Source organism: Panulirus ornatus, chromosome 55 (genome assembly GCF_036320965.1).
Source record: "Panulirus ornatus isolate Po-2019 chromosome 55, ASM3632096v1, whole genome shotgun sequence".
NCBI classification, from domain to species: domain Eukaryota; kingdom Metazoa; phylum Arthropoda; class Malacostraca; order Decapoda; family Palinuridae; genus Panulirus; species Panulirus ornatus.
Window position 1 is genome coordinate 17,002,357 of NC_092278.1, and position 17,480 is coordinate 17,019,836.

Consider the following 17,480-nt stretch of genomic DNA (forward strand, 5'->3'; position numbering starts at 1 on the left):
CATCCCACTCTTAACCACAACACTTACAACCCATCCCAGTCTTAACCACAACTCCTACAGCCTATCCCAGTCTTAGCCACAACTCTCACAACCCAGCTCAGTCTTGAACCACAACTTCTCCCACCCATCCCTCCAGCTAACACTCCCAGGGACTCTCCAACACACCCCACCACCGAGTCTTCACGTCTCCCTCCAGCCAACAATCCAGGAATATATACCCGTGGCTATATCTCAGGCCATTACGGTGATTATGTTGCTTTATTCCTCCCACAACTTACTTTAAATGGAGCTCGGTGGCCCTCCCTCCCCAATGCCTTCTCGCCCCCACCTTCCACCACCAACTTTATACCTCGCCAACACTCCAGTCTTCCCTACTTCAACTCTTGGAAACAATGGCGTAAAAAGTTTATTGTACGGAGGGAAGTGTGTGGGTGTTGTGGGGAGGGGTGGGGGAATATAATGTGTAGCTGTATACTGTATATGTATATATATGTGTGTGTGTGTGTGTGACAGATCCTGTGTACAGATACATACAGTGTTCTAACGCGCAGGCGCACAGCTTTCTACAATATGCTGTACAAGCCAGTGTATCCAAGATTGTGTATAGTACAAAGCGCTGTCCATATCAGTGTACCCAAGATAAGGTCTGGTACAATGTGTTATGGGCACTGCAAGGGCGTGGTTTGGGGCGTGCAGACGAGGGTGTGCGTGTTGTGGGTAACGTAAGGGCGCGGCTTGGGGCATGAAGGCGTAGGCAGTGCAAGGGCGTGTTGACGTGGGAAGTGTTTGACCACTGGACATAAGGGCATGGATGGTGTCACGGTCTTGAGCGCAGATGGCGTAAGGGTATTAGGAATGGTGGGCGAGGTGAGAATCATCTGTCGTAGGGAATGGGGACCGACGGCCGGTGTGGAGCGTACGAAGTGCGTGTGGTAGTCCTGCAGCGGTCTTAAGGCCTTGGCCGGGGTAAGCATGGGACGATGGCGGAGGATAATGATACATTTACTGTTCCATGAGACTCAAGGTCGAGCCTTCTCTCAACACACATCCATAACCTCTCATCTGTTAACGAGCAGGATGTCCCAAGTACCCACTCGGCCCAGGGTAACACACACACACACACACAGCATCCCCCTCCCACCGGACAACCTCGTCAGATAACGACCCCCTCCACCGCTGTTTATTGCCAAGGAAGCAACATGTAAGACGCGACCGATGCAGCAAAGCTCTCTCCATCATCTACTTGAGCCGGGAATATGTCTGCTCTGAATGCAAACCGGGGACAAAACGTGTCATTAGGCGGGTGTATGTGTTGAAAAGAGATTCCGCGAAGTCATTGCTCCTCCTCTCAATAGTTACAAGGATAAGTATTTCTCGACGCAGGTCCTGGGAGACCGGCCGCCCACTGGAATCTGTGATGGCGAACCTCCTCATATTACTGGTGTATAAACCATCCCCCCCCACCTTCTCCCTTACCCTGAATTCTTCCCCTCCCTCTCCCCATGAAGTCTTCACCCACCCACCCCTTCCTGTCCCACCCTTCACAACCTTCCTCCCCCCTTCCCATTACTCGCCACGACTTTAAGCCCCTACTGCCATCCTTTATTCACATCAATCCTAAAGTTTCCCTCACCACACATTCATCATTCATCTCTGCACACACTCACACACACACAGACAAACACACACGCACACACATACAAAACATTCGTTCATGAGATGGGGCCTCACGAGTGCATATCTCCCTTCCCTTGCAGTAAAACAAAAGGTGATTACAAATACGTAATTACACAAACGCTCGCTCTTTTACTTGAAATGCCATCATTCTCTCCACACACACACACCTCTCCCGCCACACATTGGCCACCATTCTAGGACATCCACCAAAGCACTGCCACATAATACGCACACATCCCACGCATCGTGGACTGGCAATATTCCACCAAACCTCTCTTGATAAACAAACTAACCACTCCAACTAACTCTCTCCCGGGCACTTTGCAGTCTGTCTGCCACCACAACCTCCCACCTCGCACCACCCAGGCTGGCATCCCGTGCTCCCTCCCCCTCGATAACCAATGGAAATAATCGACTGGGGAAGGATCCTCTCCCTCCAATAATGCAGTGCGTGAATCAGGTGATGGTCCGGCCAGTACCTGGGAAGGACCGAGGAGCGACCCCCCTCCCTCGCATCCATCACCGCCAACTTAATATCACTCCCCTCAATCACCAGAAGCTCTCACGCGCTCCAACATTTTCTGCAAGATGTGCTCAAATAAACCCTCTCCTACCTGCGGGCAAGTGGGGCACCGACGATGCTGCCTCCCGACGAACCAAGGGTTTAAAAGCTAGCCCCTTTTACACACCAAGCTCAACATGGGCAAGGACACTCCTCGTGTCTTTTACGATGCCCAGGAAGCAATTGTGCAGATCATGCTCTTCAAGTCTGACCTGCTCGGAGTTCAGCGCGTTTTCATTGTCTCCTCTCTTAAAAAATAAGCACTACACTTGGTCTCAGCCCCTCTGATATGTATTCAAAATTCTCGCATCCGGGACAGTACTGAAATGAATTATGTATATATATATATATATATATATATATATATATATATATATATATATATATATATATATATATATATATATATATAAAGGATAAGTCTCCAGTGAGGAAGTGGCAAACTTTAGCAGGCAGTGGTCCAATACTTGAGTGTGGCAGGCGAAGAGTTTGGCCAATGGGGGAAAATCCAGCCCGCCACACATTGCCTTTATTGTTTTAATCTGAAAGCCCCGGGAGGAGGACAGGTCCCGCTAAGAACATTCACAATATTGTTCCACCTGCTGCATTTCAGTCGTGTAAATGGGTATACAGTACTCTATCTACTGTTTTCAGTTCGCATATACATGGGAAGAGGGTAGAGGAGAGAGAGAGAGAGGTGGAATCTTAACTGTACAAACCAATGGAGAAATGTATCGACTCTAACATGCACATGGTGGAAGTGAACCTGATCCTTACAAAACACTGCATCCTGACATGGCTTTCATTCTTATGTACCCCAGGTCTCCCTCCCCATCCACCTACCCCAGGCCTCTCCTCCTCCTCCAGTCTGCCTACCCCAGTGCTCTCCCCCTCCACAGGTCTCTCCCCCACCCCCACTCGCAACCTGTCAACGCCACCGAGGTTCCCACCACACCAGTTTCTTCCAAAGCTCGCCCACCACAAAACCCTCGGTCTGTGTCGTCCAGCAGCAGCAGTGGCAGGAAGGGGATGAGGCCCCACGCAGGGTTCCCCTCGGCAGGAGCAAGAGGCCCCTGTGACCGGTGCAGACGGATCCGCTCGCGGGTGAGCCTCCTCCATCAGCAAGACACAGGCGGACATCTTAATGACTTTCTTCATCAAGGAAGAACAAAGGGAGGAAAAAAATCTTTTATAATCGTAATACCAAGATTACGTGACCGTCAAGTTCACACACTAGCGTCACCGCCAAAACACACAAAACCTACGAGAAAATACGACTGCTTACGTAAGGCGACAACCTGAATATGACGATTTAACCCCTTCCAGTTAGAAGACATTACCCTTTGAGGACGACGAGTTAACCCTTTGAGTACGACTACTGAACCTTTTCATGACGATGGCTTAAGCCTCTGAGGACGACGACTTACTCCTTTGAGTCAGTTGACTGACGTCATCGTCATTGTTCTCAAGGGCGGTAACGTAATAACCCACAGCGGGAGCAGGGGCAGGTCAGGCCTTGAGTACTGAGTACCACAGTTTAAGGCCGGTGCTCACACAATGACCCGAGCGGGTCAGGCCTGGGTACTGAGCACCACAGTATAAAGCCGGTGCTCACACTATGGCCAGGGCACCGAGCAGGTCAGGAATGGGTACTGAGTACCCACAGTATAAGGCCGGTGCTCACACAATGGCCAGAGCAGTGAGCAGGTCGACCCGTCTGCCTCTCTCTCTCCCACCCTCCACCAAAGACCATTCGGCTTTAATAACTCCTACTCTCATCTGTCAACGCTGCCTGCCACACTCTCACTCTACTTTCCCTTCGCCATACTCTCACTACATCCTCCCTTATCTCCCATCCTCTCTGCTACCTCCCCACCACACACCACGCTCTCTCGACTAACCTCCTGCACCACCAGTACACATTCCACTCTACCTCTCGACCCAGGGAGAAACAAGAGTTAAAGTGTGGCAGACGGAGAAGTGACAGTATGGCAGAGGGTGAAGGAAGTGAGAGTGGCAAAGAGAAGCAGAGAGAGTGTCCCCCAGTACACATTCCACTCTACCTCTCGACCCAGGGAGAGACAGAGTTAAAGTGTGGCAGACGGAGAAGTGACAGTATGGCAGAGAGTGAAGGAAGTGAGAGAGGCAAAGAGAAGCGGAGTGAGTGTCCCCCCCCCCCCCCCCCCCCCCACACACACAGTCTCCTCTCCCCGCACCGTGCTGTCTTCCTGCCTTCACATTCCTCCTCCCACACTCTCATTCTCCTCTTCCTCAGCCTTACCTTCCCTCTCTCATACCCTCCCTCCACCTTAAACTCCATATTCAATCCTCACTAAGTGTTCTCCCTCCGCATTACACCCCCATACACTGTCCCTGTACCCTACTAGACCTACACCATGCTCTCCCTTACATGACATTTTCCCTCTCTACCATATGCACCCTCTACCCTAAGCTCTCCCTTTACACCATACAACGCCCATACATATTTTTCCCTTTTTGTATCAATCCTTCCACAATACACAGTCTCTCTATATCCTTTCCACCATATTTCCTAACAATCTCCCTATCCTTTATACTCTCTCTTCTCTATCCCACCATCCCACCGTATCATACTCTCTCTCTCCCCAACATACTCTTCCACCATGCCATACTCTCCCTCTACTATCATACAGCCTTCTCCCTCCCCATCATATCCAACCACCACACCAGACGCTCCCTCCCCATCACGTCCCAACACCATACCATATGCTCCCTCCCCATCATATCCCAACACCATACCATACTCTCCCCACCATACCATACGCTCCCCACCATACCATATTCTCCCTCAACGAAGACATGTACTCATGAAAAGAAAAGGAAAAAATCTCATCCATAATTTTTCCTGGCGTAAACACTCATCTAATCTTCTTACACACTCTGCCATTCTATCCAAAAAAAAATAAAACAAAAGTGTCAGCTCTCATGCTCCTTTTGAGTGGCACACTGAAGTGTGAGTGTCACTGAAGCACATCACAAGTGATGAAACGTCACATCTCAAGTCCAGCATACGTGATGTTACTTCAATTTTAGCACATCATGTAAAGATGTTTCACCTTTAGCACATCACAAATGGAGGAACCTCACCACTTCAGCATAACTGTAAGTGATGTCACTCCACCACTGCTTCACCACTGCATCATGAGCGACGTTATTTCATCATCACTTCAGCACACAAGTATCCGACACCACTTAACCTGACGTAGGACATTATCATTTTGCACACAACCACAAATTCTTCCTGTTTACCGATACGTCTAATACTCACAGCTGCTGCAGATGAGGACATCCACTGGCTCTGCTCTGCTCTGCTCTGCTCTGCTCTTCTCTCTCTCTCTCTCTCTCTCTCTCTCTCTCTCTCTCTCTCTCTCTCTAAATAAGAAAATTACATAAAAATACAGAAGCACTTGGAAGAGAAAACCTTTCAGTTTCCGTGTGACTGTGTGTGTGTGTGTGTGTGTGTGTGCGTGTGTGTGTGTGTGTGTGTGTGTGTGTGTGTGTGTGTTATCGGGAAAGACTTCGCGAGGGGCTTTGACAACTGGTGACCGTGGAGTGATGACAAATAAAATGTGCACAAAGGGAGTAATTGGCAATTAGGACGCTGGAACTATGTAACTTTCTCGGAAAATGATTCAAGGTAAAAAAAAACAGTTGGTAAACGTAGGGACGCTGTATACTGCCTCCATTGTGTAAAGATCTCTGTTCGCCTTTCCAGGGTACTGTTCTGGCTTCCAGGTATTTCTCTTACTTGTATCTGATATTTCATGGCGCGGCCCTTGACCTGAACCCTCCTGGGTCAGGTCAGAGGCCGCGACAGCTAGACGTGTATACCAAAGCTGATGCGTAGCTATACTGCGTGTCGCTATCAACGTCCGATGTCAGTCTGAGACACAGTTAGGGCACGCAAGACCCAGTGCCGTGGATGCAACGGAGCTTTGGACAACTGTGGCAATGGATTTCCCGAAACTCATTCATCTCATGAATTACGATGTCAAGCTACCGTCTGTGTCTACCAAGTGAGAAAATAACCTGATGTTCGAAGTGGTGGTGGTGGTGGTGAGGGGTGGGAGAGAGAGAGAGAGAGAGAGAGAGAGAGAGAGAGAGAGAGAGAGAGAGAGAGAGAGAGAGAGAGAGAGAGAGAGAGAGAGAGAGAGAGAGAGAGAGAGATTTCTCATCTCCTGTTCAAATCATGTCACGTCCCAAATAACAAGGTGGAGGGAGCAAGACCGACCTCGACACGAGGGAAGGGTGGGCATCAAAGATGTGAGAGAACACGGCAAAAGACACGTACGGACGGTCCGCCAAGACGTTGATGACGGGCTGGGTCATGAGAACTTTAACAAAACGAGAGAAGCTGTACCGCTGACGGTAGATTACTTGTTCTCCTCTGACGAATGGTGCTGAGTGCTGTCATCTCCGTACACAGCGAGAAGTATTAGCCCAGTTATATGTCTACAGTTTCTTTTACCGCCCGCACTATTTCACTTGAAATATGAATTACTGGGTCAGACTACAAAAGATTTAAAACTGGTCTCTCTCAAGGGAGAGGAGGCGAATGATACATCACAACACACACACACAACTGGGAAATCACGGATGGCCTCGTCCCTAGTCTTACATTACGAGATAATTCCTTGATGGAATTACAGGCTGGATCGTGTATGCAAATGACATCCAGTGAGAGGCAGAGATGCCGTCAGAACAATTAGGGAAAGCAGCATGTGAGGGGGGGGAGGGGCCCCCCAAAGTCTGATTAACTACTAAAGGCACGCGTTACACCAACATGGAAACATTCCTGAACTCGATAAAAAAAAAAAAAGTAGATCGTTGTCTTTGCGATGTAACACACCAGCAGGGTTGAAGAGCAAACACTAAGGAGAGACATGTAGCACAGAAACGGCCTGGCAGACCAGGCCCCCACCAGAGGATGTTTGATCGCAGCCTAAACTGCAAAGGGTAGAAGGTGGTCAGGAGAGCAGGTTAGAGTACTTACCTTGGTCTGGGGCGTAGCGGTCCCTGATGTGTGCCACGGGGAGAGGACTCTCCGTCAGGAGGCGGTAGTAACCCTGCAGCACCAGCACCAGCTCCTCTGCGTCGCGGTCCTCCAGGCTCAGCAGCAGGTTCTGCGGAAGACCAGATATGTTACACGTAAGTCTTCTGGTCACCATGATCACGACGCGTGTGTTGCGTCTCCCGTCCCCTTACACATAACCACAGGTACAATTCTCTCTCTCTCTCTCTCTCTCTCTCTCTCTCTCTCTCTCTCTCTCTCTCTTTCTCTCTCCGTGCAGTACAAATGGATAACTGTTGGTCTTCTGTTGCAGCTCTCATGACATTTCCTTCGATGTCCTGTGGGCACAGTGTTACTAATTTAATAATAAACGAGATAGTATACTGATATATATATATATATATATATATATATATATATATATATATATATATATATATATATATATATATATATATATATATTTAGTATGAAGTGATCTAGACAAAAAATTGACACGGTAAAATACAGTGAGACTTGGGCAACAGCGTTGGTTCTCGACTGGCAGTTAACCCTCGTCTGACACTTCCCTAAGGCCCCCAGGTAGTGGTGGCGGGCGTCTCCTTCCCGCCCCACACTCGAGGGAGGATATCCTTCCCCAAAAGGGGTGGGGGGTGAGCAGGACGCGACGCCCGCCCAAGGACGGGAAAGGCAGGACAGCAGGCTGGCTCAAAGGGCGAGGGAGTGGATCAAGCCCCTCAACCCTGGTCCAAGAATCTTTCCTCAATCCTGATGGGGACGCATTAAAGACGCCCTGCCCAGGATAATGGTGCAGGCTAAGGGAGAGAGAGAGGGGGGATCGGGGTTGTCTCCTGCAGTCCCCTCCGCCACAACACAGTATCAAGTTCATCAAGTGGCACGCGCACTCATTCACTCCAACATTTGTGGCCAACACGCCGGAAAAGTCCCCTCCCCACACACCCACAACTTTTGGCTCAAGTTCGGCGAACTAGATACAACGCCGCCTGATTACCGGGAACTAATCCTGCGGAGAAAATGACCAGGTGGTCGTGCCAGGTGGCAAGGTAATAATGACCAGGCAGTTTGGGCGTGCGCGGTGGTGGTGGTGGTGGTGTAATGACCAGGCAGTTTGGGCGTGCGCGGTGGTGGTGGTGTAATGACCAGGCAGTTTGGGCGTGCGCGGTGGTGGTGGTGGTGGTGGTGGTGTAATGACCAGGCAGTTTGGGCGTGCGCGGTGGTGGTGGTGTAATGACCAGGCAGTTTGGGCGTGCGCGGTGGTCGTGGTAGTGGTGTAATGACCAGGCAGTTTGGGCGTGCGCGGTGGTCGTGGTAGTGGTGTAATGACCAGGCAGTTTGGGCGTGCGCGGTGGTCGTGGTAGTGGTGTAATGACCAGGCAGTTTGGGCGTGCGCGGTGGTGGTCGTGGTGGTGGTGTAATGACCAGGCAGTTTGGGCGTGCGCGGTGGTCGTGGTAGTGGTGTAATGACCAGGCAGTTTGGGCGTGCGCGGTGGTGGTCGTGGTAGTGGTGTAATGACCAGGCAGTTTGGGCGTGCGCGGTGGTGGTGGTCGTGGTGTAATGACCAGGCAGTTTGGGCGTGCGCGCGGAGGTGGTAGTGGTGTAATGACCAGGCAGTTTGGTCGTGCCAGGTATTTGACTGCGTTAAGTGGCGTTGCAATGACCCTGGGAGGTGGTCGTGTAATGAACAGGGGGTAGTCGTGGAAGGCGTCACTGTAATGCTCCTATTCAGCATTCACTGACCCATTATCATCACCCAACAAGTGAGGAGAGCTCACACTAATCCTTCTTTTCAACGGGCTCTCATTATCTCCCCCTTTTCAACCGACGTGGCTTCGTTCACGGCATCCCTTTGTCCCTGCCATGATGGGTACTATCCATCACTGTAACGCCGCCGGGATGGGACCAACTTGCCAACCAGGAACCCTAGAAGATGGGATGGTACCAACTTGCCAACCAGGACCCTAGCAGCTGGGATGGTACTAACTTGCTAACCAGGACCCTAGCAGCTGGGATGGTACCAATTTGCCAATCAGGACCCTAGAAGCTGGGATGGTACCAACTTGCCAACTAGGACCCTAGCAGCTGGGATGGTACCAACTTGCCAACCACGACCCCAGCAGCTGGGATGGTACCAACTTGCTAACCAGGACCCTAGCAGATGGGATGGGACCAACTTGCCAACCAGGAACCCTAGAAGATGGGATGGTACCAACTTGCCAACTAGGACCCCAGCAGCTGGGATGGTACCAACTTGCCAACTAGGACCCCAGCAGCTGGGATGGTACCAACTTGCCAACTAGGACCCCAGCAGATGGGATGGGACCAACTTGCCAACCAGGAACCCTAGAAGATGGGATGGTACCAACTTGCCAACCAGGACCCTAAAAGATGGGATGGTACCAACTTGCCAATCAGGACCCTAGAAGCTGGGATGGTACCAACTTGCCAACCAGGAACCCTAGAAGATGGGATGGTACCAACTTGCCAATCAGGACCCTAGCAGCTGGGATGGTACCAACTTGCCAACCAGGATCCCAGCAGCTGGGATGGTACCAACTTGCCAACCACGACCCTAGCAGCTGGGATGGTACCAATTTGCCTACCTCACCCCCAACAGCAGCAAGTGATGAGACGTCCACAATAAAAAGATTACATAACCACAGAAAATGCACTTTAGTAAAAGTAGTCAAACTTCATACCGAACCAGGGTAAAGGTGTGTCCCAAAATGTTACACTTCAGTAAAGTAACGAAGGGTCGCTACTTCGTTACTTAACTAGTGTGTGTGCTCGCCTGTGGGAAGCAAGACCCATGTATTTCCACTATCCCCTGGTCGTCTCGTCCACACACACTTACACGACCTCATTTCGCTGCATCGCGTTATCTACCATCGCGTCTGTATCATAAGATTAATTTACTATCCTCGTTTATCATTTCTCATATCAAAATTCTGACCCAGTGATGACAGAGAAACGCTAACTTCCCCTGATGTTTGGAGAGAGAGAGAGAGAGAGAGTCAGAGATGTGCATGACCGAAGGTGTGTATATGTGCTGCGAGGCTGGTAGCTTCGCCTGCGTAACGTGCAGCACGTCCTGTGTATACATGACCAGTAACACGTGGTAGGAAGATCGACGTGGAGCCAACTGCAGAGCATGGTGATGGTCGTTCAGAATCTGCAGGGGTGGCTGTCCACTGCAGTCAAGGTCCCGACAGCCGCTCCCATTTCTGATGTAGCGCAAAGGGCGGTGAGCTAAAACACCCGCTGCACTCTCCAGTCAACCCCTACACCTCTATTCTTCCATCCACTACATCTCTATTCCCTACAATATCACTGCAGCAGCACCCACACCCCTAATTCAATGTAACTTCCTCCCCGGATCTCTACCCGTCCTCTCCACCTTTAAACCTCCCCTCCACTTCTCCATACTTTCTCTCTACCATTCATCCCCTTAGCCCTCCTCCCCACAACATTCCATCATCTTCCCCTCACCCCAAAACTCCACACCCCCTCTCCCCGAGACTCCATCCCTTCCCTCTGCCACACACTCACCCCTAACACCCCTGACGCACTCTTCATGGGAGGCCAGCAACTCGCGTCATATGTCCACAAACTTAACAGAAAATAACTGATGGCAAAACTCGACATCAAAGGAACCCAAACTACACATCAAGTTCCCGGGTTCGGCCAGACCCCGGGCTTAAGCCAGGGACAGCTGGGCGGCACCAGGGTGAAGGGAGGTCAACTGGGCACCAGGCTGCCGTGGGACAACCAGGAACTAGGCTAAAGGAGAACAGTTGGGCACCAGGGCTGGTTAGGGTTACCAGTATCACAATAAGCAGCTCATAATTCTCCACCATAAGGGCTACAACTGCGAGCAGATGGCAGATGGCAAATACCTCGCCATCATGACACTGGACGTCTGCCTTAAGATGGAATTCCAAGCTGCCATACTTGTCACTTGCTGTGTTACAAGTATTAGACTAGAGGTCGTCCATATTCTATATTGTCTGCTACCTTCTGCTTCGAGTGATGAGCAATGCCGTCTTTTCTGCCTATAGATTACCATTACTTAACCCCTAGCAGAGATGTCTCTTTAGCTATCACATATATTAGCAAACCTCTGCTTTTAAACGCCCTGTATTTGACTAGACCCTAACTCTACCGCCATCGCCATGTTCAGCGTTTTCAGTCATGGCAAAAAAATTACTTTTTCAAAATCAAGAAGAAAAAGAAGAAAAAAAGAATGTACTTCACTATTTTGTACATCTCTGGGCCTACATTTCCCGAGACCAGGGGTCGAACATGTAACAAAATCATCAAGACACACGAAAAAAATTGTAAACCCCTTAATCGTTTCTATGTCTTTGCAACGACCTGACTCGCTGATGATCCACTCACATCACAACTCAAATATTCCAGAGCCTTCACCTTGGGGAACAGTGAGCTACACGAGATATGAATCTCTGCAGGAGGCACTTAGGAGTTCAAATATCTCGCATTGAAACTTTATATAAACGACACACTGGCTACCTGACGTTTAATCTGTATGTCTATATTCTATCTACTCCATAATTTTCATACTTAATGGAACGTAATACAGAGAAAGGTAATGGAAAATTACGGAACTGTGGGATGGCCACTCTTTTCAACTCCAACGACGTTACCCAACTGGTGTGATCATTACTGTACTCTCTATTGTACAGCTACGCTGCACTAGGCATCCGTGCAGCGGCAGGAACAGCAAACTTCACTACCGACGGAGAAGACCAACAGGCCCCCAGCTACCCGCTGTGCGGAAGAACTTCGCACAACAAACACCCTGGGAAAATACCTCACCGGAAGAGAGAGAGAGGGAGAGGGAAAAAAAAAACCCAACCAAAAACAGTGAAGCAAGTAATTGGACAACGCGAGACACTGTCCTCTAATGCTGGTAAATGGGGAGGAAGGGGAGAGGAAGTGTGGTGGGGGGTGGTCCAGAGAGAGAGAGAGAGAAAGAGAGAGAGAGAGAGAGAGAGAGAGAGAGAGAGAGAGAGAGAGAGAGAGAGAGAGAGAGAGAGAGAGAGAGAGAGAGAGAGAGAGAGAGAGAAGCAAGGAAACAGAGAGCGAGGAGGAGGAGGATGATACCAGCCTTCAGTTTCCAAAAGCAAGTTAGCAGGTGTAACTTGTCCCCCCCTCCCCACCAAAAAGTTCCCGTGGACTCTTTTAGGAGACTGCCAGAGGCTCTCGAGGGGCTGCCGGGGACCCTCCAGGAGGCTGCTGGGGACTTCTGAGACGTGAATGGGTCTCGCGAGACAACGTCCAGGATCCTCACAAGAAAACAAAAGGACTCACGAGACATCTTTGAGGTCTCTTTAGCCAGTGATTCTCCCCATATATCTTACAAGTCCTAAAGGGACTAAGAATAGAGCACACGACTTCCAGGATCCACAACAAACGAACAAATAAAAGAATGTTTACCCAATCCACCTCCCTACCCCCAAGCTTCTCGGGTCATCACAGGTCATTAGAAGGGTGTTAACGTGACCTCCAACCCCTCCAAGGTCATCAGTATTCCCCTCAGATGGTAAACGAATGCCAAAAATGTATCCTGAACCATTCACGTCGACCGGCAAGGCGGAAATGGCTCACGGCAGCGTCCTGCGAGACACTTGGCAATCTTGCGAGACATGTGGACACTGTGTAGCCCACAAGGCAAGATATAACTTTGCTCTCTGGTTTACTATCCTGTCTATACGTATTAGGAGAGAAGAATGCTTTCACTTTACGTTGGAGAAAACCATAATAGTACCGCTCGTGCAGGCTTTGGAGAAATTTTAAATCTACTTAGCGACGATGTGAGACCAGGTAGCTCTAAAATGAAGTATTATGACACGTACTATCTATACTGCTTAGCTGGCTCGAGCACCAGGTGTTATAACAAGTACTGTGCTGCTCAGCTTGAAGTATTATGAAGAGTGCTTATACAGCTTAGCTCATGTAGCATAAAGTATCATAACAAGTAGTATACAGCTAAGGTCTGCACACCGCCATGACTAGACACCCGTGATGTTTGCACAGCCAGGATTAAACTGGGGTAAAGATATACCTAGCAGGAGGAACGTGACCCTACAGTGGATACAACTCGGGCTAAGTTATCTCACGTGTACCATATAAGCACACGCTGCAACACTACACAAGAGAGAGAGAGAGGGAGTGCGCCCCTTTATCACCGACTCCCAAGCCTCTGGGTCTCATGTTTTATTAACTCTGCAAATACTTCACGGACAACGACGTACTTGAGGACGTCCTACGCCTGTACCTGAGCTTTTAAAAGCCAGTGAGCCTCATTAATGTAATCAACTGTACTCACTATGCTGTGTACTTTCCGTTGTGTACTGCCCCACTGTCCATATACTCGTACGTTAACCCAGCCTTTGTGATGGGCCTTGTATACAGCTCTCCTATCCATAGAAACGTGTGCTGACCCTACCCATAATGTGTACGTTATTGTCCTGAATGCATGCGGCCCTCAGCCCTCCTCTGTAACTTGCCTATGTACTGCCCTACTGTATATCCACATGTACATATGTCCTGACCCAACCTGGTATCTACATTCCAGGCGCAAGGGAGCCCTTAGCCCATCCATGTAACCTGCCTAGCACTCACCTATATTTGTGTAACTCTATAAACAGGTTTGTCGAGTGCATGTAATGTCTTACCCGCATCATGGTAGGACAATGCTATCCCAAAGCCACAGTACCATTCCCTTTTTTAACACTATCCCCAAGATATTCTTGTCTGTAACCCCTAGAACACGACGGTACGGCCCTTAAACAAGACGGTCCGACCCTTGAACAAGACGGTGCGGCCCTTGAGCACGACTGTACTACCCTTGGGTAATGAAGGACTAGCCTCTGACCTTTACTCCAAGATTCAGTTCAGTGGTTACGCCACCATACGCAAGAATCGTACCGTCGTGGTCCAGAGTGTAACCCCACCACGTACGCCGTAAATAATTCTTGCCATTTTTACGACCACTACGCGTGCCATAATATCCACTCCTCTCCATTCACAACCCCGACATCCCATCCCCACCCATACACAACCGGTCTGCACCTCTCATCGTAACAACCCATCATCTACAACCACTATTACATTTCGCCGTGTGAGCCACTATCACCCTACACCAACGAGACAACCATAATCATCGCTCGTCACTGTCCGAGGAGTGTCCGCCCGCAGAGGCAATTACGGTAACAAGAGAGATGGGGAAACGTGGTGGCACACCATCCACGTCTGGCCACATTTTTGGTGACGTGTGGCTTGAGTCTGGTGCCTTGTTCGTCGTCATCCCCCTGCACAACGACCGTTACTCCCATTCACTCTCTACTCGAGAGATGCCTTTGACATTCATCCTCCGGCTTTACCTTAAGGGAAACTCCCTTGTATTCTGGACGGTCAAATCTACCTGCGTCTGGAGGCCAAACGCTAACTTCACTAATGCATTATTCACCGAAAGGGGATGGCAATAAATTGCTCTCCCCTCCCCTAAGGTTAACTATCCCGTGTCTTCGTATCGACGTCCCCATCCACTACCCGTCTACGACCGAAGGTGGCCAGTAATCTGCCCAGCTCTGTCTACTTTGCCCCTGCAGCGCCTCCTGAAGATGCGCCAAGCTGGGCCCTGGTGTTGGCGGTGGTGGTAGGGCCCGCACCACTGCGCCTGCACGAGATAGAGGTAACGTGCAGCTGCCGCAGGTTAATATTCACCTCTTGTACCTCTAAATACCGAAAACAATATCTCTTCCGCTCTTTCCGTGTCTCTCCTTAGCTCTCTCCCGCCCTCCCTTCTTCTCCTCTCTCTCTCTTGCTGAACACCCAACACCCACTACTAACTGTATACGACTCTTATATATCTATCAAAATTTTGTGACGGCGTTTCTCTTCTCTTTCCTGCCTCTCCTAACGGACTCTCTCTCCCTTTTCTCCTCAGTACCTGTTATTCTCCTACGTCCTCTTCCTCCCATCACGCCTCCCTCACCACTTCATCTTCCTGGGCTGCCGCGGGGAGTGCATGGCCTCGGCCCATCTCCAGGGGGCAGAAGGCTCTCCCACTCGTAAACAAGCGAGGAGGGAGGGGCCATTACCGAGCCTCTCACGCCTGGCCTCAACACCCCCACAACTGGCGGTGTGTCCTGGGTGCCGGTAGCCTGGGGACGAATCCCTAACCATACACTACCATCTGCCAAGTTACCAAGGTCTCAACCAGCTGGAAAACGCTGTCTTCCTAGGCTCTAACTAGCTAGAGAACACTGTCTTCCTTTACATGAACATTCTGCTTTCCTATCCTGTCTTCATCCATCGAAATCAACGAATTTACGATAACATTACTGCTTTTCAGCAGACAACACCGTCGTAAACCACCAGGTCTTCAGCGGTTGGGGAGGAGCCTTCTGCTTGACTGACCCGCAACGCCTACGTAGGTCCCTTCGCCGCACATGAATGCATGATGCTGGTTAGACACGCAAAGCCTTCCTCATGCCCACTGCCTCGATCTATACCACTAGTCCATACAATGAATCCGATGCTAATCCCACCTCACTGTTCACTCTCCCTCATCACCACTACCTCACAATGCATACTCTCTTCTTCAAACAACCATCAGACCATACACTACCCTCACCGTACACTTTCACACAATGCACAACTTCACAATACGTTTGCCATACACCACCACCAACACTACGCAACAGCTCTCCACCTTATCATACACCCCGTCATGTATTACCCATCCACACACCATCTGGTCGCAACTTATTTACAGTAACTTATCGAGCAGGACGGTATAACGAGCCCAGGTCATCGTAACTAAGGGTCGTACCGTCGTGCTCAAGGGTCGCATCGTCGTGCTCAAGGGTCCTATCGTCGTGCTGAAGGGTAGTATCGTCGTGCTTAAGGGTCGTACTGTCGCGTTCAAGGTGTTACTCAAATCCCCTACGAACATTAACCTGTAACCATGAACCACTACGTCACTACAGCAGTCTTAGACACGACTTCCCCCCTTATACACGCACACGACCTCCCTCTCTCTACACATATATCCCACCATACCCGAACAAACGGCAGTCTTCCTCGACAGGTCGTTTTCTTCCCCTGTCACACAATGGTCTATATCCTGGTCACTGTACAGACAGATATAAAACATGAGATGTAGGGGAAAACGTTGTCGGGTTATTTCTGAGACGTGAAAGCCGACCCCCCACCATCGCCAGCCGACGCCTCCCCCCTACCCCACCATCACCCCCAACAACGCCTCCCCATCCTCTCCTCTGCCGAGAACAACAGCTGGTGGACAATGTGGTCGTGGGGGGTGGGGGAGGAGGCGGAGGCGGAGAAGAAGAGGAGGAGGAGGAGGCGGGATGGAAGGGGGCAATGGTCCCAAGCCTGTGTCTGACGCCTCACTCCCCAGGGAGAGTCAGGCAGTGCACCACACGACGACCCACCGCTTCCCTCCCACCCCATGACCACAATCTAAATGTACGACTAGTACATGCCACACACACACACACACACACACACACACACACACACCACATTACCACTAGCAACGACCATAACAAGTCCCCCGTGACGACCATGACACTACCTGTAACGACTACATGCCTCTTGTCTGAACCATCAAACCCACCTGCGATGACAACCCTCCTCCAACATGACAAATGGTCACACGCGTCTCCCGCGACGGCGGCCACCCACTTCAAACGTACCCTCAAGACCACACGCGACTCCAGCGAAAACGACCAACAAATCCTCCAGCTACGACAACCACACCACCCCCTTAACGACCTCCACACGTAAACCACCTTTCTCTCTATTACACTCAAGAACGTCAATCCGCAAACACCATCGCGCGCTCTCCTTGCGACAACCACCGAACGCATCCCCTATCCCTCCCCTTCGACGATGACCACTACGACATGTTCCTCGACACGACAACGGACTCCTAGGGTACGAACGCTACAAGCTCTCCCCTACGACGAGTCCCATACGATATCCACATCTCTCACCATTGCCACCAGCCCTACAGCCTCCTGCGACGACTATATACCACTCAACGACCACCTCCTGTTAGCCCCTCTCCACCACATCCCACAACCAACACCATATATACAGATTAAGGACCTTCTGTGACA

General features: G+C 50.3%; 1 protein-coding gene across 10 annotated transcripts in view; it reads right to left on the reverse strand.

Annotated features, from left to right (window-relative positions):
• Positions 1-17,480, reverse strand: part of LOC139765482 (uncharacterized) — an 843,718-nt gene that overhangs the window by 96,769 nt on the left and 729,469 nt on the right. For all 10 annotated transcript variants that reach the window (XM_071692900.1, XM_071692901.1, XM_071692899.1 and 7 more), the window contains one exon: positions 7,272-7,401. In XM_071692900.1, the coding sequence (XP_071549001.1) occupies positions 7,272-7,401 (130 nt within the window). The remainder of the gene's footprint in view (positions 1-7,271; positions 7,402-17,480) is intronic.